Genomic DNA, 24,619 nt, shown 5'->3' on the forward strand with positions numbered 1-24,619 from the left:
GTTTTCAACTTACTTTACCTAGATCCATCAGAGGAATCACTGAATGGGCAGCTCTCACCTTACAAAATCTGTTTCTTAAATAATAAGACTTGAAAGTCTAAATGATTCTAGGGCTGCAAAAGGGATGTTGTGTTAACAGGCATGAAAATAATATCCTTGTAAATACCTCCATCAGAGCTCTTGGGTGACCAGGTAGATTGTTAATGAGCATAATATTTTGAAAAGAATCTTGTTTTCTGCACAGTAGCTCTCAAAAGTAGGCTTAAAATATTCATTTCAATAAATCATGTGGTAAGCAGATGTGCCTGTAGAAACAGGCTTTGTTGTTCCATTTATAGAACACAGACAAAGTCGATTTAGCATCATTCTTAAGCTCCCTAGCATTTGAAAAAAAAAAAAAGAGAGAGAGAGAGACAGAGAGAGAGGTAATAAAAGAAGGTATTCCTATACAGCAAAAGAGACTTTTCTAAATTAAAAAAGAAGGGAAGATCCAATGCATGGTATAGGTTGGACAAACCAGCTACAAAGGCCATTTAAGAAAAAAAAGACATTTATTCAGCGTCACGATCAGACTATTACATTTAGCAATCAACAGCATGGGTGCAAAACAAAAAAATCTACATTAAAACCCTTTGTTGGAATGTTTCACACTTTTCGCAGAACAGAAACTAAAATAACCTGTTATACAATTGGTCACAAATACAGTCCTCGAGTTTTTTGCCCATACACATAAGTATTTGTCTAAATCATGTCTTCTTTGTAACAGGAAGGCCCTGCCGCTACCGTGCTTGGCTGAGTTCACAAATCTGTTGTGACCTGTAGCTTCTCTGTCACTTCTCTGGCTCTCCTCTCCTGCTAAGCTTTGTTTCCTGATTAAAATGTTCTGCCACTGCCATAGCTGCTGCTGCTACTGGAACCACCATAGCCACCTTGGTTTCGTGGTTTGGCAAAGTATTGGCCACCACCACCAGAGGGGCCAGAGCTTCTGCCTCCATAGTTTCTTCCCTTCATGGGTCCAAAGTTTGAAAGCTGGTTGTTGTAATTGCCAAAATCATTGTGGCTTCCACCACCTCCAAAATTGCTTCCATCATTACCAAATCCATTATAGCCATCCCCACTGCCACCATATCCACCACCACCACGGTTGCCACCAAAGCCACCAGGACCACTGAAGTTTCCTCCACAAACAAAGTTGTCATTTCCAGCAAAGCCACCTCCACAACCACCACCAAAGTTTCCAGAACCACGTGGACCTCTCTGGCTGGATGAAGCACTAGCCATCTCTTGCTCTGACAGGGCTTCCCTAGCCTCACAGCCGTGGCCATTCACAGATGGTGTTTCTGAATGACAGTCTTACCCACAGAATCATGGTCATCAAAGGTTACAATGGTTACAAGCCCCTTTTCTTGCCACTGCCTTGGCCAGTCATGATTTCTATCACTTCAATTTTTCCATACTGTTCAAAATAATCTCTTAGGTGATGTTCTTCAGTGTCTTCTTTAATGCCACCAACAAATGTTTTTTTCACAGTTAAGTGGGCACCTGGTCTTTGAGAATCTTCTCTTGAGACAGCTGTCTTTGGTTCCACAACTCTTCTATCCACCTTGTGTGGCCTGGCACTCATGGCTGCATCCAGCTCCTCCACAGTGGCATGTATGATGAGCCCAAAGCCCCTGGAGCACTTGTGTTTGGATGTCTCATTATTACACAGTCTGTGAGCATTGCCCATTGCTCAAAATTGCTCCTCAGGCTCTCATCAGTTGTTTCAAAGCTCAGCCCTCCAATGAAGAGCTTCCTCAGTTGTTCGGGCTCTTTAAGAAACTCTGACTTAGACATGGCCACAAGGAGAAGAGAGACTTTAATGATGTGTCTTCGGTGGTGTCCACGGGCAGAAAGGGACAACTGGGGAAATTTGAATCTCTAGTAGGCTTTTTATGATGTTAAGAAATTATCATCATTTTTGTTAGATGTTATAATACTTTGGCTATACATAATAAAGAATGTCATGATACCTTTAATCTATTTTAAAGTACAGAAACATTTTTAAATACTTTAAACAGTTAAGCATGTTTCAAAAATTTAGAAAGTGTTTAGACTTTTCTGTTTTCAAGCATTCTATAATTTTTTATGTTTATATATTATAGAAAGGACAAGCTTTCTTTGACAGGTATATATTTATATATAAGGAAATATATGCACTTTCTATAATAAAAATGAATACACAGCTGGGCACAGTGGCTCATGCCTGTAATCCTATCACTTTGGGAGTCTGAGGAGGGAGGATCATTTGAGGCTGGGAATTTGAGGCTACAGGGAGCTATGATTGAGATACTGTCTCTAAAAAATAAAAATAAAATTTAAAAATATACATTTATACTTAAACCCTTTTTAAGAAACAAGCAACCTAAAAATCAATGTGATTTAAACATGTCTTTAAGTACAGAAATAGCTATATGAAACATTACTAAATCTATTTTTTTAGTCTTTGAGAATCATTACCAAATGATTAAAATAAAATAAGAAAAAGGAAACCAGAAAATAAAAATTAAGAAGTAAACAGAAAACAGCTAAAAGAGTTAAAAGTGACTATCTCTGGAAAACAAAATTGGGAGTGAAGAGAGATGAAGTGATGGGAGGGGTGTTTTTCTTTTAAAAACCTTTCAATGTATGTGAATTTTTTTTTTTTTGAGATGGAGTCTTACTGTGTTGCCCAGGCTGAAGTGCAGTGGCGCAATCTCATCTCACTACAGCCTTCATCTCCCAGGTTCAAGCAATTTCCTGCCTCAGCCTCCCCAGTGGCTAGAGCAACAGACATGCACCACCACACCCATCTAATTGTTGCATTTTTTGATAGAGACAGGGTTTCAATATACTGGCCAGGCTGGTCTCAAACTCCTGACCTCAAGTGATTTGCCCACCTCGGCGGCCCAAAGTGCTGGGATGACAAGTGTGAGCCACCACGCCTGACCTCAATCTATTTTAAACAGTGTTTATATTACCTTGATTTTAAAATGTATTTGAATAATTTTGACAGTGTTTCTGAGGATCAGTACACATCCAAGTCCGACCTTCCCACCTGCCACTATGTCTTAGAATTGAAGCTAATCTTTTCAACGATGACTCTATTGTTTTGCAAGATTTTGCACTGTCAAAAAAATATTTGATTACATTCAATACATACACTCTACCTAATTAGGCAGGAATGCAGACTCACACAATTTAGAAAGGTTTTTCTTTATAAAGTTGAAACAAAAAGAGATTGTGAACCAGAAAATTAAATTAACCACAACATTCTCCAAGTATTCTGTTTGGTTTACAGGCCTTATGGTAAACCTCAGTCAAACTAAAAATGCACCTCCCAAGTAACTGCTGCAAATTGATCGTTAAGATCATAGCAACCCCTGTTCAAAATACCAAGGGGACGTCCCCGGCAGCATGACTCTTAGAGTGGAGGGTACCATGACATGAGCTGCTTCAAAAATGGGCAAAATAATCTTATATCTTTCCGTGACACAATTAAGATTTTCAATGGACTTAATAAATAAAAATGCCATACCTGAGAGAAAAACACTTCCAAGAAGATACTTTCAGGTAAGAATGCATTTGACATATGGTGTGAAGTTAGCAGAGTTCTTGATTGGTTGGTTTCGTGGGTGGGTGATTAACATTTCTATTAAATTAAATCTTGCATTAAGTATAAGTAAGTTATCTAATATGTAGTATTTGATCTGATTTTTTTTTTTCTTAGTCAGAGTCTCACTCTGTCACCCAGGCTGGAGTGCAGTGGCGTCGTCTTGGCTCACTACAATCTCAGTCTCCCAGGTTCAAGTGATTCTCCTGTCTCAGCCTCCTGAGTATCTGGGACTACAGGCACCTACCACCACGCCCAGCTAATTTTTGTATATTTTAGTAGAGACGCAGTCTCACCAAGTTGGCCAGGCTGATCTCAAACTCCTGACCTCAGGTGATCCACCCACCTCACCTCCCAAAATGCTGGGATTACAGGCGTGAGCCACTGCGCTCAATCATGATTCTTAGAGTATTATATAATTCATAGGGATAAATGAAAGGTCACCTAAAGAAAGAAAAACACCATTACATTGAAAGAAAAGTCTCACCATTTAGTAAATTGGGATGGCATATTAACAGTCATATTTTAATTTGGTGGGGCAGCCCTGATATGTCACTACTAATCCAATTAATCGGTCAGTTTAAACTCATTAATAAGTTTAATCAGTTATTATTGCTTTATTCAACAACTATTTATTAAGCATCTATATGCAGGCATTATGCAAGTTTCTGGCAATGTGGTAGCAATCAAGATAAACATGATTCCCCACCTCGTGGAGATTAGAATCTAGTGGGGAAGACAGATCAAACAAGAAATTCCAATGCGATGCAATCAGCATGTATCAGTCCATCCTCACAATGTAAAGAAATACCTGAGACTGGGTAATTTATAAAGAAAAAAGATGTAATGGGCTCACAGTTCTGCAGCTGTATAGGAAGCATGATATTGGCATCTGTTCTGCTTCTGGGGAGGCTTCAGGAAACTTAAAATTATGGCAGAAGGCAGCCGGGTGTGGAGGCTCTTGCTTGTAATCCCAGCACTTCGGGAGGCTGAGGTGGGCAGATCACTTGAGGTCAGGAGTTCAAGACCAGCCTGGCCAACTTGGTAAAACCCCATCTCTACTAAAAATACAAAAATTAGCCAGGTGTGGTGGTGGATACCCATAATCCCAGCTACTCGGGAGGCTGAGGTAGGAGAATCGCTTGAACTCGGAAAGCGGAGGTTGCAGTGAGCTGACATTGCTCTCTACTACACTCCAGCCTGGGTGACAGAGTGGTACCCTGTCTCAAAAAAAAAAAAAAAAAAAAAATCATGACACAAGCAAAGGGAGAGCAGCACTTCACATGTCTGGAGACAGATATGGAGCAAGAGAAAGAGGGGTGGTGTCACATACCTTTAAACAACCAAATTTCAGGGCAACTCACTATCAAGACAACAATAAGGGCCATGGTGCTAAACCATTCAAGAGACCTGCCCACGTGATCCAGTCACCTCCCACCAGAGACCCCGCCTCTAGCACTGAGGATTACATTTCAACGTGAGGTTTGGGCAGGGACACAGATCCTAACCATATCACAGTGTTCTTAGGGGAGAAGCAGAGGAATGCCTTGAGAGCTTATTGCAAGGAATTTAACGCTCCCACTAAAAATACAGACCAGGCACCTCGAAGCCCTTTCTCTGGCCTACCCTCTTCATCTAGGTTGGCAATCCAAGAGCAAGTCCTGAGTCCCCAGGGATTTTGGTAGCTGTGCAAGAGTAAGGCTGTCACAGCAGAACCCATGATGCGTTTACCAAGCACACTCTCTCTCCATTAGTGATGCAGTTCATGTTGCTTTGTTTTCCTGGTAAACTCTTAACAAGCTTTGCCTCCCAAGGGAATGCTGGGGGTGGGGGGCCCTTGGCGGAATTATTGAGATGGGATGACTTTATGAATAGCTCATCAGATAGGTCTAAGATAAGCTTGCTTCTAACCCTGGAATGTTGCACCAACTAATTCCAGGGAACCTGTTCAAATGAATCTGGAAAACCTAGATCACCTCTAGTCCTTTGAATTAGATGGATCGGGAAGGACCATTTAAGAAAATTGTGAAATTCTAACTTTAAGCGAAAAAAAATATGTGTATGTATCCTGTGCATCAGATTGGCATCACATTCTAAAATATGGGTTTTATTTATTTCAGAATGTTCTCATTGTTGAGGTAAGCTGGCATTTCCTTTTCTACACTTGGAGGTTGAAAGAATCTAACAGTGAGTAAACTGTAAGCCTTGTTATCAAATTGACCAAGGATTTCTTGAGTTCCCACTGGGTGCGTACTCTCCAAATTTAATGAATAGGGGCCAACTAGCATCCCTGGTTTCAAATAATGTAGAATAAAAGCTTTGCAACAATACTCGTGGACGACTTCATCCTTTTTTGTATCCAGTTCCACATATCTCTGTGTTGATTTTTATACCTCTTTGTGAATCAGACAAGTTTAAAGAAGAAGAAACTAGCTCACCAAACCAAGTTCATTTCACAGTAAAAGCAACGTTAGAACTCTGTTTACCCTGAATTCAGTGTTTTTGCTAAGGGCATCTAATGATTTTGAGAATTCTCAAATACTTTCAACATCAAAATCATAAACACAATCCATTAAAACTGGTGAGCTATGGGGAAAGCTATAGTTTTTTTTTTTTTTTCTTTTGTCTTTCTGTTAAAAAAGAGAGAAAAGACAACGTGGGAACCCTGTGGCAGTAGTGGACCAATACAGCAAATGGCTACATTTCCTTCAGGAGCACACTTGTCTCATCAAACTGCAAAAAATTCAGGGGAACTGTTTTCAAGCTTTTGTTACACCATTGCCTGTGTGTGCCATGTGTATCTGCAGTTCTTGCTCCATATAACCCACGGAGTAGGCCCTCTCACCAAATGAATTGCCCAGCCCTGGCTACATTCAGACCTGTTGTTTTGATAATCAGCTCGCGACAGCTGATTCCTGTCCTTAGGACAATAAATCGCCGCTGCCCATTCTCCTCTAATTGTGCAGCAGCTCATCAGCAGAGATGAGCCTGAGCTCGCTGCAGCCGTGGACCCTCAGAATTCACAGGCTGTCACCAGCTGCTGTCCAGACACCTCTCACTTCCCAGCCATAGAATCCCTCATTGAGTGGAGGAGGACAAGGGGGAGGCATTTATCCATTCAGTGTATTCAGATGTACATATCCATGAAAATTCATGCGCCTTGTATTGTGTTACACAACCTCAGGGCCAAATTTAGTCCCTGACCGTGCATATACGAATCCAAACTAACTCAACGAGGAGTCCCTCATGCTGTCCAAAGGCTAAATTTGGCCCTTCCACACAGCTAAAGGATTCAAGGAGGAAAGAATCTCCAGTAGATTCCCCAAACTCAGCTTCCAGAAAGAAGTGCCTGTCTAAATAAAACATAACCAACTCCTCCTCCTACTTGGACTCCAAATTGGATGGCATTTTTAATTACAATGCATTATTAATCAGGAGTATCTCCCTGGATGAAAAGTCTGTGATGCCGCTCAAATGCATTTTGTTGAATGTATCTGTCCTTTCTGCAAAGGATGTCGTTGGAACTGGGAGGACCATGAATGCACTCCTCAGCAGTATAAAGAAATACAAGCCTAACATGATTAAGGTAGCCAGGTGAGTTGGATATTCATAGCATGGTGATTTCTGCTTTTCCAAGCAAGCCCAGAAGGGATGCTAACACAGGACGCTCTTTCCAAAGAGTATAATGTATTCCAAACTAGTGCCCTTTTCCCCCTGGGGTATTACAGTTTGACCACACTGAAAAACAGCCCTTGACTGCTAGCCTGAGAGAAGAAAGGGAAGAAGATGTGCTTTGCCGTGTTTCTGGGTTCCTTCGTTAGCTTTACTATGCCTTCATTAGCTGTTTCCAGGAGCAGCTGGACGAGCCTCCCTGCAATTGCTTTGCCCCCTGCTTTTTTTTTTTTTTTTTTTTTTTTTGAGACAGAGTCTCACTCTGTCACCCAGGTTGGAGTGCAGTGGCACAATCTCGGCTCGTTGCAACCTCCGCCCGCTGGGTTCAAGCAATTCTCCTGCCTCAGCTTCCCAAGTAGCTGGGACTACAGGCGCCCACCACCACACCCAGCTGATTTTTTATATTTTTAGCAAAGATGGGGTTTCACTTTGTTGGCCAAGCTTGTCTTAAACTCCTGACCTCGATTATCTGCCCACCTCAGCCTCTCAAAGTACTGGGATTACAGGCATGAGCCACCGCATCTGGCCCTTTTTTTTCTTTTGTTAAGAGACAGGGTCTTGCTCTGTTGCCCAGGCCAAGCTGGAGGGCAGTGATTTGATCATATCTCACTGCAGCTTCAAACTTTTGGACTGAAGTCATCCTTCCACCTGAGTAGCTAGGACAGCTACGTTTTTTTCGGGTTTTTTTTTTTTTTTTTTTTTGAGACAGAGTCTTGCTCTGTCACGCTGCTGGACTGCAGTGGTGCAATTTCGGCTCACTGCAACCTCAGCCTCCCAGGTTCAAGTGATTCTCCTGTCACAGCCTCCCATGTAGCTGGGACTACAGATGCACACCACCACAACCAGCTAATTTTTGTATTTTTAGTAGAGACTGGGTTTCGTCTTGTTGGCCAGGCTGGTTTCAAACTTATGAGCTCAAGTGATCTGCCCTCCTTGGCCTCCCAAAGTGCTGGGATTACAAGCATGAGACACCCTGCCTGGCTGACAGCTACCTTTTAAAATTTTTTAAAATATTTTATTTATTTTTTGAGACAGGGTTTCACTCTGTCACCTAGGCTAGAGTGTAGCAGTACAATCATGGCTCACTACAGCCTTCAACTCCTGGGCTGAAATAATCCTCCCACTGCAGCCTTCCAAGTAGCTGGAACTACAGGCATGTGCCACCATACCCAGCTAATTTTTAAAATTTTTTTGTAGAGACAGGGGTCTCACTATATTTCCCAGGCAGATCTTGAACCTCTGGGCTCAAGTGATCCTCCTGCCTTAACCTCCCAAAGCACTGGGATTACAGATGTCGCCACTGTGCCTCATCTGCTGTCTTCTTTTTATCCAGAACCATCTATATAGTGCCACAGTAGCGAATTGTATTTCAAGTATATATTTTAATGAGGCTTGATTCTATTTACAGTTCATAGAGATTTGATTGGGTTCACTAAAGCACTTCTTTTTTAATGGTAGTTTGTTGGTGAAGAGACAACCCAGAAGTGACGGCTTTAGACCTGACTGTAAGTGTTTTTTTGGTTTTTTGTTTGTTTTATGCTTGTATTGTTTCATTTTATGTTTAGGAATCTTTGGTTTCCTATTTGACAGCATTGCATGTGGAGTGGAAACTGCATTGGGCTGACAGTCCCACAGATTCCTCATGGTCTCCCCAACCTTTGTAGGGAAAACAGAACCCTTTAAAATGAGGGTCTTCAATGTTCTAATTTGCATCTTTCACAGGAACTCTGTTCTGTGCATTGGGTGTTTTTATTTGTATGTTTCACACAGCACCTTCACTGCAGAGAAGGCAGCTGAAAAGTTTCAGGGAGTAGAGAAAGACCTGACTCCCCTGGACTGACTCAGACACATAGCATCCCACCTTGGCCTCTGTTCTCACCAGTCAGACAAGGAGAGGTGCTCTAGGGGTTTAGAGGGATTCTCATGCCATCATCAGTAACTGTTACCAGACAATGCACAATGGTGACCTTTAGCAAGCCTGAATTTTAATGCACAGAAGGGGAAATCTAAGACAGCTTCCCAACACCTCCAAACCAAAGCTCCATTAACACAGAGAATTAGCAGAGCAGATATCTCTAGATATAATCTTCACACTTGACTTCAGACGTGTGTTCTGCAGGGCTTCCTCATCTAGGACACTCTCCTCCCTTCTCCCCATAATAAGCCCGGTTCTAACACCGGGAAGGGTAAACACGCAGCCTGATTATTTATTATTCTAACACTAGAGGCGATTTTTTTTTCACTTGCATAGGCAGACTTCAGCTTGATTTTTATAACTTACATTGGCTCCAAAGCCCCTGGGACAATTTGGCTACAGTTCTCTTCAGCAAGCTGAACAAACATTAGCGAAAGAGAGGCACAGTATGGATGGGTGACAGGCCAGCGACATTTAGCCAGTGACTCTACATTCTAAAAACAAGTTTCATTCGTGTGCTGGATGTGTTCACTCTAGACCATGTCAGTTCTGGGCAGAGAGACCCAATCGCATGTGTTACTAGTATCAAAGGTATAATCTGGATGAAGTGGAGGTTGCATGAGGTTACTAAGCAGAAACTGTCTAAGGAAACAGTACAGGATACTCAATGTATAGATAAGATTTTAACTGAAGTTGAAAAACATTTTCTTCAAACATAACCGATTAATGACAAATTTCTTCTATCACTTATAATAACAACAGTAATAAAAGAATAGCAGCTAACACTAAGAAGGGTTTTGATGTGCCAGACTATTCTAAGAGCTATACAGAGATGAGCTCATTTCATCTTCACAATAGCTCTCTAAAGGTAGGAGCTATTGTTATACTTATTTTACATATGAGGAAATTGAGCACAGTCAGCTTAGCTTGCCAAGGTCTTGTAGCTGTGTCAGGCGAGTATTAAGCCCAGGCAATCTGGTTCCAGTCACTGCCCTGACTCTTGCACTAGATCTGCAAGTAACATGTGCTATTTCAAATGTAAGCGCAGGAGCTGCCCGCATTTCCCAGCTAAGGATAGGTCACTTTGATTCCTGATTGTCCTACTGATCCATCATCCTTCTTTTCTGCTATGACATTGCAAGGTTTGGTCTTCTAAATAGGCGCTGGGCTCTCATTTTCCCAGTGTGAGTTGCCTTGCCTAATGGAAGGATTGCATTGCTCTCTGTCAAGTCATTATTACAACCCTGCTTACAAACAGGGTTTCCTGGGATTTGCTCATATATTTTTCTTTTTCTTTTATTTATTTATTTATTATTGAGACGGAGTCTTACTGTGTCGCCCAGTGCAGTGGTGTAATCTCGGCTCACTGCAACCTCCACCTCCAAGGTTCAACCAATTCTCCTGCCTCAGCCTCCCAAGCAGCTGGGACTACAGGCACCCGCCACCACGCCCTGCTACTTTTTGTATTTTTAGTAGAGATGGGGTTTCACCCTGTTGGCCAGGCCTGTCTTGAACTCCTGACCTTAGGTGAGCCATCCACCTCCGCCTCCCAAAGTGCTGGGATTACAGCCATAAGCAACCGCGCCCACCCCCTTTTTTTTTTTTTTTTTGAAATGGGATCTCACTTTGTTGCCTAGGCTGATCTTGATCTCCTGGCCTCAAGCCTCCTGCCTCAGCCTTCTGAAGAGCTGGGACTGCAGGTGCACCCCCGGCTTCATATTCTTTAGCTCAGAGTCTCTGTTCCTTCTTTCTCTCTGGATTTATGAGGCTTTGTACTTTGTGTTCCTTTCTCCTGAGTCTTCATTTTATGCTCAATGTAACTTCTGACCTCTTCTGCTCTTGCTTCTTCTCTCTGATTCTTTTTTTCAAGAAACTCTGCAGTTTGGAGGAATCGAACAGGCTTCCTGGGAAGGGGCTCCATAATGCAACTCCCTAGAAAATAAGACCTTCACCTCCAGTACTTTCTGTAGGCAGGAACAGCTATTTTCTTCTTGTGAAAGCATCGTTGGTCATAGTCACCATGGAGATAACTTTGCCCAGGTACAGTTCCATTCAAAGTAAGCAGTTAAATCTCTCACCTATAATGCTGTAATAAACAAACTTGTAAGATTCCAAAACATTGAAAAAGTTTGAAAATCATTGGACCAATGCCCCTTTATTCTGTTTCAAGACCTCTGAAGAAAGAGAGCTATCATCTGTTCCTTAAGAATTCTCACCAGTAAGTATTAGCCAGGCATAGTTGTGCATGCCTGTAGTCCCAGCTACTTAGGAGGCTGAGGTGAGAGGATCAGCTGAGCCTGTGGATGTAGAGGCTGCAGTGAGCCATGATCACACCACTGCACCTCTGCCTGAGCAGCAGAGTGAGACCGTTTCTCAAAAATAGCCAAGTGCACTGACTCACACCTGTAATCCCAGCACTTTGGGAGGTAGAGGCAGATGGATCACTTGAGGTCAGGAGTTTAAGACCAGCCTGGCCAATATGGTGAAACCCTGTCTCTACTAAAAATACAAAACTTAGCCGAGCATGATGCCTCATATCTGTAATTCCAGCAACTCGGGAGGCTGAGGCAGGAGAATTGCATGAATTCATGCCACTGCACTCCGGCCTGGGTGAAAAAGCAAGACTCAGTCTCAAAGAAAAAAAAAACAAAAAAAGAATCCTCTCTGATAAAAATCATCATCTTTTCAATGAATTTTTCTTTTGCTTATTGTAAGTACCTTGAACTGTGCATAAATCCATTTCCTCTCATTCTGCCCTTGATAGAGAGCTCATTAATGTCCTCTGCACCATGAACCCAAAGACCAACATTAATGTAAACTTCACATTCTCTTCCTCAAGTTGAACAATCCCCTTGCCTTTCATCTTTTGTCCAGGTTTTGCTTTCCAGCCCTTTAAACAGCCAAGACACTGAGTACAGCGGGAGAATTGCTTTCTAGTTGCTGTGGCCCGCGCACCTGTTCACATAATGCAGCATCGTAACGCCTTCGGCTTGAACTTTCCTTTGTGTTGTTGAGAGTGTTTCCTTTGGCATCGTATCACTGCAAACTGCTTGCTTTAGAACACCAGGGCCACGTGACTCACTTATGCATATTTCTTGTTATGCACTGGGCTTCCTGAGGCCTTTCTCAACTCTACACGCTGGATCAGTCATTCTTCATTGTAGGCTGGCTTGTTTGCCTTCCCTCCTTCCTCCCGAGTAAGTACTCCTTCTGGTCCAGGTCCCTCTTGGGCTCATCCTGTGCATTGCTCACCATTTCTCACTCCCTCCTGCCTCAATGAAAGGTCCTCGAGTTTGAGTGCCGACAGCAGCATATGGTGCATTTATATAATCTAAATTTTGTTCCTTTTTTTTGTTCTCTCTCTCTCTGCTAAGACGCTGGATTTGAGATTCCAAACTTATTTGTGGTGGGATATGCCTTAGATTACAACGAATACTTCAGAGATCTGAATGTAAGTCTTGCATGCAAACCCTAACCCCCTTTTTATAAGAACTTAACAATTGAATAAAGTATTGAATGCAAGCTAGTGATGTCTGCTATTGATCATCTTCTGTGTCAGGACTATGTGAGCACGTTGCATCCATACTCCCAATTAAATCCCACTACTATTCTGCAAGGTAGGTATGAGGATGATGGAGGCAAATTACGATTATCTCTGTTTTGTGCTAAAGACATAGGAAGCTAAAAGCAGAACCATGGTTTGACACTGATTCTTCTCCATAGTCATTGACTGTGCCCAACCAACCATAACAATAGCCAATATTCTCTACACTGGTTTGTGTTCGTGCTTGAACTCTAGCGGGTTTCAATTACAGTGGCATGCAGCTCATAACGGTTCCCTCTTTGGGGTAAATGATCTCAACACGCAAATGTGGATCCCCAGTGTGGACCCCAGCTGTGTGACCCCGACCAACACTGCATGATCTAGAGGTAGACAGCTTACCCAAAGTGGACCAATCAGTCTGTCTCCTGGAAATTAGAAACTTAAACCAAAAGTCACAGAGACTGAGCGTGTTCAGACTTCAGCCACTAGGATGGCACCATGGGCAAAAGCCTCTGGAGTTGCCCTTGTTTCTGCCTTCTAGCTGCTTCATTGCCCAGCTCATCCTTGGATTCTGAGAGCTACCCCTGTATTCTACCAATAAATTCCCCCTCCCCCCTTTTTAAAGACACAGGGTCTCGCTCCAGGGTCTCAACTAGGCTAGAGTACAGTGACTCAGTTATAGCTCACTACAGCCTTGAAGTCCCAGGCTCAAGCAATCCTCCCACCTCAGCCTCCTGAGTAGCTGGGACTGCAGGTACACACCACTATGCCTGGCTAATATTTTTACTTTCTGTAGAGACAGGTTCTTGCTATGCTGTCCAGGCTGGTCTCGAACTCCTGGCTTCAAGCGATGTTCCCACCTCAGCCCCCCAAAGTACTGGGTTTACAGATAGGGACCACCATACCCAGCCAGATCCTTCTTTTTTGCTTACATTAGCCTGGCCCCTTTTCTGTTGCTTTCAATCAAAATATTCCTAACCCATTTCTTGTTGCCCAGAAAGGGTTGAATAAGAGCCCATGTTGTGCTTGCCACTGTTATTTCTCCATTCACCCAAGAAGTTGTCATCTTACCAGTAGGAGACTTCTGTTTCTAGCAGGGCTAAACATACTGCTCCTTCAGCATTTCTGGGTTTTAGGGACCTGGGGAGCCAGCTTCAGAATAGGGCTCCAAACTAAAACCACAAAGAACCTTTTGTCAAGCATTTGAATGGGTCTCTTTAGATTTTACCCACACATATAAATACACACATTTATATTTAAATGATCAATAGCCAGTTACAGGATGGTATTTGTTTGTTACTGCATCACATTTTCTGTGTCTCATATTTTGTAAAGAAACTGATGAGGGCTTCATTGTTTCAGCACATATGTGTGATCAACGAGCACGGTAAAGAAAAATATCGAGTCTAAAAACATGAATTCTCAGCACCGAAGTCCCGGATACCATCATACATACGACTGTACTCGGGAAGCCAGCTGTCAAGTTTGTCTCCCCAGGCGTCTTCACTCAGCAGGATATAAAAGAAAAAAATGTTCTAATGAGAGCGCTTTCTTTTCTGAGGTTAATATAAAGAGTATCAAAGGTTTTTAAGGAAAAGAAAGCAGTGCTTTTATTTGACTTGTTCCAAACTAAACACTCCGCCTTGTGACTCAGCAATACTCTCTACGTTGGAACTCCTGAGCTCCGCCTTCCTTTGTTTCGATTCAGTCATTATGTTTGATTACTATTCCCAGGAATACCCCCACCTAGTTACTCAAATATTTTTCACTTAACTTTGTATACTCTATTTCGGTAATAAGCTTACAATATTAAGAAGCTGGGGACCTTTTTTTTAACTGAAGCCTTGAGCCCCACATAGCAGGAATGCAACTACTAATAGATTCCTGTATTTTAAGAGGAGGGAAAGGACAATTTAATATAAATTTCTGTTTGCGCATTTCTGACAGGCCGTTATTATCCTCTTTGACAAAGCCTTTCTGAAACTCAGTGTACAATGAATCTTAATGATGTTATGAAACGGGTTTTGCTCAGGGCTCTTGATTGGAGCTTCCGGTATGTGACGACAGTATGTCATGTATGCATGGATGTACTCAACTGTGTTTAATTCTCTGAATTTTAATTAGAAAAAAATACAATAGCAGCAAGGCCCTGGTTTCTAAGCTGTATCCTTTTATTCATATGGGACATAAGCAAATGGCAGAATTAAGGGCGAGTGCTTTCAATGCTCCAAACTAAGCAAGTATAAATTTTTCCTCTTATTTGCATGAAAGGACAAGACACTGCTATGTTCCACCATAAATGTGAAGACAGAGGATGAATTATTTTTTAAAACATCTTTAAAAGACTGATCACAAAATCCAAAGTGCTACAAGGAACAAGCATACTTAAGAAAGTTTTTCCTGAATCACATTTTTCCCAATTTCTCCGTTTTATGAGACATTTCCTAATTCATGGGGATTTTAATTGAAAATAAACGTGAGTGCCAATAGAGCTGGTTTCTTTTCACTTCCTACAAAATGCAAATGCAAAATAAATAACTAAGCAGCTTTTGTTTGGTTCTGAACCGTATGTGGCGTATTGTTATTAGGTTCTAGCTTCCTTTAATAAAGAATAAAAAAAACTTTTTACATTTTATCGCTGCTGTTTTTCTTCCTGCCTTCATATTTTTAAAACACTTTCAGCCATGCTAATGTATGTGAGTCAGTAGCTTAAATATACGACTGCCTGTACCTATCCAGTGGCTTTATTTTTGTTAACTTGGATGAACTCCAGTATATGCACTAGTATAACCAAATGATTAAGCCTGGCTAAGTCTGCTGCCTTTCTTCTCGCTAAGCTTGTTTGTAAGAACAAAGAATTTTAGTTGTAAAAGAAGATTTTCCTGCATATCTTTGTTTCAGTCAGAGAAGAAAACAAGCCACACCCCGATATCCCAAGGGATAAGTCAGCAAACAGACTCTCTTCTAGCTTTGTTTCACAGAGGCATTGGTACCCAAGTTTAGCTTTATAATTGTGTCTGACTGGCAAATTTCTTGAAATATCAAAATTAATATTCTGAACATAGTTTTGGTTTTTTTTGTTGTTGTTTTTTTTTTTTTTTCACAATACCATGTATATGTCAGAGGACCTAGAAAAAAATCCAGTCACACATTTGGTTTTAAATGTAAAATTATCCATAAAGTATACAGTATGAAAATGTTTTCTTAAAAACGTTGAATTTTAGTAAGTTTCAGTATCCTTTCTGAGGAGAGTCTGTTTACTCAAATTAGAAAGGAAATTGATCTACTTCACAAGAATGTGAAGACTTGTATGGTTAATGCTGAAAATTCACTAAAGACACAAGAAGTTTAATCATGCTTGCAATTTTTTCCTACTAGACAATATTTTAACAGTGATATCCAAGGAAGTCATCTTGGGAAAAATAATATTTCCTTTTCTCTTGCAAAACTCCTGTCTAGTTAATACCACCAAGTTTATTCACTCTTAACCAAACATGCAAAAACTTATTACTTGATTAACAACAAATCCATTATGAATTTAGTGTTCCAAAGCTGATTTGTAAGGCAGAAAATGCCTGAGTTTGTGTGTGTGTGTATATGTGTGTGTGTGTGTATGTGTGTATTTCATTGGGAAGTTTGGATTCAGTTATAAACAACATAATTAGTAATACTCTGGGATTTTCCAAACAAATTAGAACCCCTCATTATAAATGGGTCTTTTCTTACAGGGACTGGAATGTGCTCATTGCTGACCCACGGACCCCCTAGATGTAAATGGCAAATAGTCAAATCCCAACGTACCTTGTTAAATTTTTGCATATAAGATGGTTTGCCATGTTCCAGGCCTTTTGAGACTGTGAAAACAGTCTTTCAGAGCACAGTCAGGCATTTGAACAGCCTCCTGTGAAATCATCTTGTGTTTTCTCAATGGAGAGAAAAAGCAGGCTATCCTACGTCTAGAGACCTGGTGTCATGGAAATACGCCCTCCCTTTTGTAATAGAGGTAGTGTGTTCTAGGAAATCGAAACCCAAAACCACGCTCTCCACCCAGTTGTCTGACTAATTTGGGCAAACTTAGCATTTGGGACTTTTACTGACTTTGCAATCATGAAGCTTCTCTGGATCCCAAGATGACACTTGAGAGCTGCCAATAAGCTAGTTTCAGGAAGGGAAGAAGGGGATCCCAGGAGGAGAATTTGCATGCTGCTGACAGGAGGTATTCAGAGATGGGAAGAGAGTGGCTCACACCTGTAATCCCAGCACTTTGGGAGGCCAAGGCTGGTGGATCACGAGGTCAAGAGTTGAAGACCAGCCTGGCCAAGATAGTGAAACCCTGTCTCTACTAAAAATACAAAAAAAAAAAAAAATTGCCAGGCACAGTGGCAGGTTCCTGTAATCCCAGTTACTCTCGAGGCTGAGGCAGGATAATCACTTGAACTTGGGAGGCGGAGGTTGCAGTGAGCAGAAATCGCGCCACTGCACTCTAGCCTGGGCAACGGAGCAAGACTCTGTCTAAAAAAAAAAAAAAACCAGTTGTATTCATGGTTATCTTTGTGCTGTTTAGTGAAGCTGACAGGCCAGCCGCTCTGCATATTTCATTGAGGAGCACGGGGAAGCTTTGGGGTTAGAAGAAGCAGGAAAGTAGCTCCGTGCCAGCATCCCAAGCTCTACAGTTTGGGGAGCACTGTGGATGAACGGGCACTTCCCAAGATGCCAACCTCCAGAGGCGTCAAGCACCACAGACATCCACAAGGAGACCAGAAGTCACGCGAGAGAAATGTGGATAGACAAGCTCCAAAAAGCTCAGAGCACCCCAGAAACCCAGTTACGGCAATAGCTTGTGCACCCGCACTACTGGTGCCCTCACAAAGACATCAAGCCAAAGGGAGCCGTGGACCCTGGCTGACCACTGCATCAGCCCTCAGGAAGATGTGCCTTTTCCTAAAAAGACGGTCTTTTTCTAGTCCTCTCAGAAAGATAGGTTTTTGCAATTTCTCAGCCAGGAGGGAGTAGCTTTTTAAGACAGGGTGGGGTGATGAAGCCCTATATTGCCCAAGTGGGAGAAAGAAGCCTGAACTAAGGTTACCATGACCTCCTTTGCATCCAGAGCCTAGTGAGGCTGGAACAGAAAGCTGTGAGTGAGGAAGTTGTTAAGGAGCCACTCAAGAAGCCTGGCTGTGAAGAGAAAAAGACGTATACGGTCATAGCGGGCAGGCTTTTAAAAGATGGGAGATTCCTGTGAACTCACTTGGGAAAAAAAATGATGCGAGAGACTTGCAAGTTTTTATTTGCTGTAGAGAACAGCCACAAAAACCAGGGGAAGTGTATTCCTTGTTAATTGGGGGTGGGGGTTGAGAGTGTCTCTTGCCTGTCTTTGGGAAGCTGAGGTGGGATAATCACTCGAGGCCAGGGGTTTAAGACCAACCTGGGCAACACAGCAAGACCCTATCTCTACAAAAAAAAAATTTTTTTAATTATCCGGGGGTAGTGGCAGGTGCCTGTAGTCTCAGCTACTCAGGGGATGAGGTTGGGAGGATTGCTTGAACCCAGGAGTTCAAGGCTGCAGTGAGCTATGATCATACCACTGCACTCCAGCCTGGGCAACACAGCAAGACCTTGTCTCTAAAAAATAGTAAATAAATAAATAAGTAAATGTTGTTGATTGCTTTGTAGCAAATCATTCCAAAACTGAGTAGTTTAAATCAACAGTAATTAGTTACTCTCTTTAATGGTTGACAAGAGTTAGGAATGCAGAGAAGGCATACCGGAGGTAGTTTGCTTCTGCTCAGTGATGTGCGGTGCTTCAGATAGAAGACTCCAAGGCTGATGGCTGCAACCAACGGAAACTGAACTGCACAATGTGACAGCAATTATGCAGTTATTTAAATTAACTAAAGTCAAGTAAAATTTAAAATTTACTTCCTCGTTTACACTAGCTATGTTAGAACTGCTCGATGACCGGATGTGGTAGTAAGTTATCAACCATATTGGACAGTGAAGACATAGAACATTTCCATTATCACAGAATGGTTTACAGAAAGCTGTAGTCGGAAGGCTTGTTTTGGTCTAGTGATTAATGTTAGCTGTTAGCTGGAACCTTAGCTGAGGCTGTCAGTTGGAACTCTAACATGTGGTCTGGGCTTCCTCATAAAATGGTGGTTGGGTTCCAAAGTGGAGGGAGACAGAAGAAGGTGGAAGCCATATTGCCTTTTACATAGCAGGCTCACTTCCATCGTATTCTGTTAGTCAAAGCAGTTACAAAGTTTTGCCTGGGTTCAAGGGGAGGGAACACAGACTGGCATCACTTGATGGAAGAACAGCAGCATCATATTGTAAGAAGAGCAAGTCGAATAAGATGTATATTGATGGTGGTCTACAGAAAATACAATCTGACACAGAAAAGTTATGTGCCCTTCACATGTTATTTTTTTTAAATTATTTTCTTTTTATTTTGTACAGAGATAGGGTCTCACTAAGTTGCCAAGGCTGGTCTCCAACCCCTGGCCTCAAGTGATTCTCCCACTTTGGCCTCCCAAAGATGTGTACATTTTCTATTAATACAATTACTGAAGGAGTTGATTATTCAGTGGTCATAATATGTAATTATGAAAACAAGCCTGCTTGCATAGATTTTATAATTACAGAATACTATCTAGGAGATGACAGAAAGAACACGAGACAGTGTGCACACATACATGTTTGCCTACTGATAGTGTTTGGAATAGATTATGAAGACGTTAAAAGAGCAGATTTAGGCTGGGTATGGGGGCTCACCCCTGTAATCCCAGCACTTTGGGAGGCCGAAGGGGGTGTATCACCTGAGGTCAGGAGTTTGAGACCAGCCTGGCCAACATGTCGAAACCCCATCTCTACTAAAAATACAAAAATCAGCCAGGCAAGGTGGCATGTGCCTGTAATTCCAGCTGCTCAGGAGGCTGAGGCAGGAGAATCACTTGAACCTAGGAGGTGGAGGTTGCAGTGAGCCAAGATCGCACCACTGCACTCCAGCGTGGATTACAGAGTGAAACTCTGGCTCAAAAAAAAAAGAAAGAGCAGATTTATTTCTAAGTTGTGCAAGTTTGCAATGTGGAAAAGTTTAGGAAAATAGTTTTTACTTGTCTGCTTGTCAAGCATTCTGTAAGTGTAAACTCATACTGAAATTTTAGTAGCACTTCTATTTTTATAGAAAGAAATTGCATAATAATTTGGGCAAGAAACTAATCCAGAGTGGGTCTTCCTTAAATACAATAAATGTAACTGGGTGAACTGAACCCTATATAATATTATATTTAATGTTATACCTGGAAACAGTAATCCCCAATCAATTAATAAACATTTTAAAAACACCAGATTATTGACAACTAACAACACAGTTTTACAATGAAAATTGCTCTATCTGATTTCTCTAATCTCCTAATATTGAGTGGTAGAGTTGGTTGACTGAAAAAAGAAATGGATGTAATCTGTTTTATCTTTATTTTAACAAGTTTGTGCCCTGTGAAGAATATTCTTCATTGCCTGAGTAATTAACTTATACTACATAGCTCCTGGGTGACTGCACAAATCTTTATAGTTGTACTCAAAAGAGATCTGTCCTGAGCATAGTGAAGCATATTGGAAAAGATTCAAGCCTAGGCCCTCAAGTTTGTTGACATTTCATGAGCAATTTGGTTGCAACTTCTGTGGATCATGCACTCATCACTGTACAAAAACTTGACAATAATTCTTTTTTTTTTTAGACAGGGTCTTACTCTGTCACCTAAGTTGGAGTGCAGTGGTGACATCATAGCTCACTACAGCCTCAACCTCCTAGCCATCCTCAAGCCATCCTCCCACCTTAGCCTCCCGAGTGGCCGGGACCATAGGTATACATCACCATTCCTGCCAGTTTTTAGAAAAAAGTTTAGTGGAGATGGGGTCTCCCTATGTTGCCCAGGCTGGTCTCAAACCCCTGAGCTCAGGTGATCCTCCTGCCTCAGCCTTTAAAAGTGCTGGGATTATAGGCATGAACCACCAAGCCCATCCTGAAAACTTAATAACTCTTAATTGAATACTTAGCAAAAAACATTGAGATAGGAATTGGCGTCTCCATTTTAGAGATAAGTAAGTGTCAGAGAGACTGAATCACTTACCCAGGGTCACACAGCTTTGTTCAAAGCAGGAAATTGAACTAATGCTATTGGGCTGCTGAGTTAGTACTCACATCACCACACAGGACTAACCATCATGTGCAGCTGGTTTGGGTCTATGTCCCCACCCAAATCTCATGTTGAATTGTAATTCCTAATGTTGGAGGTGTTGATTCGTGGGAGGTGATTGGATCATGAGGGCAATTTCTAATGGTTTGGCACCATTTCCCTAGTGCTGCCTCATGATAGGGTTCTCACAAGACCTGGTCATTTAAAAGTGCATAGCAGCTTCTCCCCTCTCTCTCCTTCTCTCTCGTCAGCCATGTGAAGACGTGCTTGTTTCTCCTTTGCCTTCTGCCATGATTGTAAGTTTCCTGAGGCCTCCCTGCCATGGTTCCTGTATAGTATGTGGAACTGTCAGCCAATTAAACCTTTTCTTCATAAATTACCCAGACTCAGTTAGTTCTTTATAGCAGTGTGAAAACAGACTAATAAAACCATAGAAAATGTATAGACAGACAGATAGATGGCATTCAGATGAGGATAAAAAGAAGGGTATGATATAACAGGAAATATATTTGGTCTTTGTTCCCAGTCCCTGGCACAGAGCTCCTGAAACACTTGAATTGTCTTGAGTTATAGGAGCATCTTTTGTTATTCGTAAGAAACCCCTTATGAGTTTATGCTAATGAGGTGACTTAGGTTGGAGTTGGTCACCAGAAAGACCAAGTGATTAGAGGGTTGGAAGTTTCAGACCCGCCCACTGAGCTCCAGAGTGGGGGTTGGGGGACTAGAGATTGACCTTTATAAAAACTCAGTCAAGAAAATTCAGAGAGTTTCCATGTTGGTTAACACACTGCCATGAAGGGAAGGTGGCATGGCTTGATTCATATCTTTAATAATAAATCGTTCCCTTTTTATATATAAGAAAAACATTATCCTGAGTTCTCTGAGCTGTTCTAGCAAATTATGGAAACTTAGGGCATATGGGAAGCCACAGATTTGTAGCCAAGTTGAACAGAAGGGTGGATAACCTAGGGACCCGATATTTGTGACTGGTCTCTGGAGTGAAGGCAGTCTTAGGGAACTGAGCTTTCAGACCTCTGGAGTCTGATGCTAACTCCAGGTAGTTAGTGTTAGAACTGAATTAAATTGTTGAACATCCACTTGGTGTCCAGAAAACTGGAGAACTGGTTGATGGAAAGAGAAAACATTCCAGAAAGATTGCACTTAGCACAGAATTCTCAAGCTTCTAACGTTTACCAATCACTTGGGAGACAAATAAATATAAATTACTTGGACCTACCCCTAGAGGTGTAGATTAAGTAGACCTAAGTGAAAACCTACATTTTTAACAATCCCTTCATCTTCTCCAAATGATTTTAATACAGATAATACTCTAGTCATTCATCAATCTAAGGGAACAGGATCAGAATTCTAAATGACCCTTACAAGAGTAGAATCAGGAAGAAAAAAAAGGGATGAAGTTCATTAAGGACAAACGTAAAACCATTTATTATTGAAAAAACAATACAATAGAGAAAGAGTCACTGTATGTGTAAAAGAAAAACACTAGAACGCCCTAATTAATAAAGTATGGATCAGACAAAATGGGGATAAACATTAGAGACCATTAAAACAGTGATTTTCCAAGCTTTTTATCACATAAATATTTATAAGTAATCATGCTATGCTTAATAACAGGAATACATTCTGAGAAATGCATTGTTAGGTGATTTCCTCATTGTCTGAACATCATAAACTTGCACAAACCTAGGTGGTATAGCCTACTTCACACCTAGGCCATATGACAGCCTATTGCTCTTAAGCTACAAACCTGTACAGTAGTTTTACTGCAGTAAGTGCTGTAGGCAATTGTAACAGTGGTATTCATGTATGTAAATATAGAAAAGGTACAGGAGAAATAATGATATTATAATCTTATGGGACCCTCATTACATATGTGGTTTGTTGTTGACTGAATTTTTATTATGCATTGTGTGACTGCATATAGGAATACTTCTTTCAAGCACATTTCCAATGTGATCTTCCTGTGATGAATTCTAAGATTTTGTATGCCTGAGAATTTTTTATTGTGTTCTCATATTTGAATGAAATATTTACTGGCTATCTGTATTAGTCTTTTCTCACATTGCTATAAAGAACTCCCTGAGACTGGGTAATTTATAAGGAAAACAGGGTTAATTGACCCACAGTTCCACAGACTATTCAGGAAGCATGGCTGGGGAGGCCTCAGGGAACTTACAATCATGGCAGAAGGTAAAGAGGAAGCTGGCAAGTCTTACATGGCCGGAGCAGGAGAGAGAGAGAGAGAAGGGGGAGGTGCTACACACTTTCACACAACCAGATCTCATGAGAACTCACTCACCATCACAGGAGGAGAAAGGGGGATATCCGCCCCCATGATCCAATCACCTCCCACCAGGCACCTCCTCCAACATTGGGGATTACAATTTGACATGAGATTAGGAAGGGGACACAAATCTAAACCACATCAATATAAAATTATAGGCTCAGTGTCCTTTCTCTTCAATAAGTGAACACATACTATTTGTTCACCATCTTGCATCCAGTATTGCATCTCAGAGGACTCAAACCTGAGATTTTATATTTATTACCTTGCGAAGTGCAAAGAATGGGGAGAAAGTCTAGGATCCATGCACTGAGGGAGTCTGATAGAAACACCTATGGCAGGGCCGGGCACAGTGCTTCACACCTGTAATCCCAGCACTTTGTGAGGCAGAAGCAAGCGGATCACTTGAGGCTAGGGGTTTGAGACCAGCCTGGCCAACATGGCAAAACCCCATCTCTGCTAAAAATATAAAAGTTAGCCGGGTGTGGTGACCCATACCTGTAGTCCCAGCTACTCAGGAGGTTGAGGCAGGAGAATCGCTTGATCCTGTGAGGTGGAGGTTGCAGTGAGCTGAGATCATGCCACTGCACTCGAGCCTGGGTGACAGAGTGAGACACTGTCTCAGAAAAGAGAGAGAGAAAGAAAGAGAGAGAGAAAGAGAGAGAAATACCTATGGCAGAAAGAAAAAATAATCATTTATAATGGAGCCAGAACTGATGGGTGGATGTTAGAATTCACAAACATCATCATTAAAATTCCCCCAAATTAGGAAAATCTGCCTGTCTCAAAACTTGGTGTGAAGCAAAGATGAAAATATCTCCCTGAAAATTCAGAACAACTAGCAGCCCTTACTTAAGTTTGCAGGCCTAGTTTACACATAAAGCAAAAGAGTGAATTGAAGAATTGTACAATAAATCTGAATAAATTACTCAGAATACAATGCAGAGAGATAATTGAACAGAAAATATGAAACCAAGTTTAACACACAGCAGCATAGAAACAGAAGATGCAACCTACATTTACTCAGAATTCTAGAAATGATAGATACAATGGACAAAGGCATTATTTGCAAAAAAAAAAAAATAACAATTGTACCTATTCGAGAACTGGTAAATAATACAACTCTATAGATTACAGAAGCCCCATGAATCCCAAACTAAATGTATTAGTGAAAGGAAGTCTAGGATATGCAGTGACAAAAAACCGAACTCAGATGTCACTGGCTTAAAACAAGAAAGATTAGTTTTTCCTCCGGCAAAGTAAAGTGATTCAGGTGACCCTACTGATTATGTAGCTCTGCTAGGTGGAATGTACTGGCAGGGAAGAACAAGATGAAAACCAAATATTGATTATA

General features: G+C 41.5%; 1 protein-coding gene and 1 pseudogene across 2 annotated transcripts in view; one reads left to right on the top strand and one right to left on the bottom strand.

The window, feature by feature from the left end:
- Positions 1 to 15,397, top strand: part of PRTFDC1 (phosphoribosyl transferase domain containing 1) — a 96,799-nt gene extending 81,402 nt beyond the window's left edge. The window contains exons 5-9 of one of the 2 annotated variants that reach the window (XM_032243859.1): positions 5,752 to 5,769; positions 7,143 to 7,225; positions 8,762 to 8,808; positions 12,593 to 12,669; positions 14,125 to 15,382. In XM_032243859.1, the coding sequence (XP_032099750.1) occupies positions 5,752 to 5,769; positions 7,143 to 7,225; positions 8,762 to 8,808; positions 12,593 to 12,669; positions 14,125 to 14,172 (273 nt within the window). In that variant the 3' untranslated portion in view covers positions 14,173 to 15,382. Of the gene's footprint in view, positions 1 to 5,751; positions 5,770 to 7,142; positions 7,226 to 8,761; positions 8,809 to 12,592; positions 12,670 to 14,124 lie in introns of both variants that reach the window. The other variant, XM_032243860.1, reaches the window with a different exon arrangement.
- On the bottom strand, positions 874 to 1,901 carry LOC116527091 (annotated as a pseudogene).
- Positions 15,398 to 24,619: the final 9,222 nt, after the last annotated feature.

Source organism: Sapajus apella, unplaced genomic scaffold (genome assembly GCF_009761245.1).
Source record: "Sapajus apella isolate SASKATOON/1434 unplaced genomic scaffold, GSC_monkey_1.0 scaffold53, whole genome shotgun sequence".
NCBI lineage: Eukaryota > Metazoa > Chordata > Mammalia > Primates > Cebidae > Sapajus > Sapajus apella.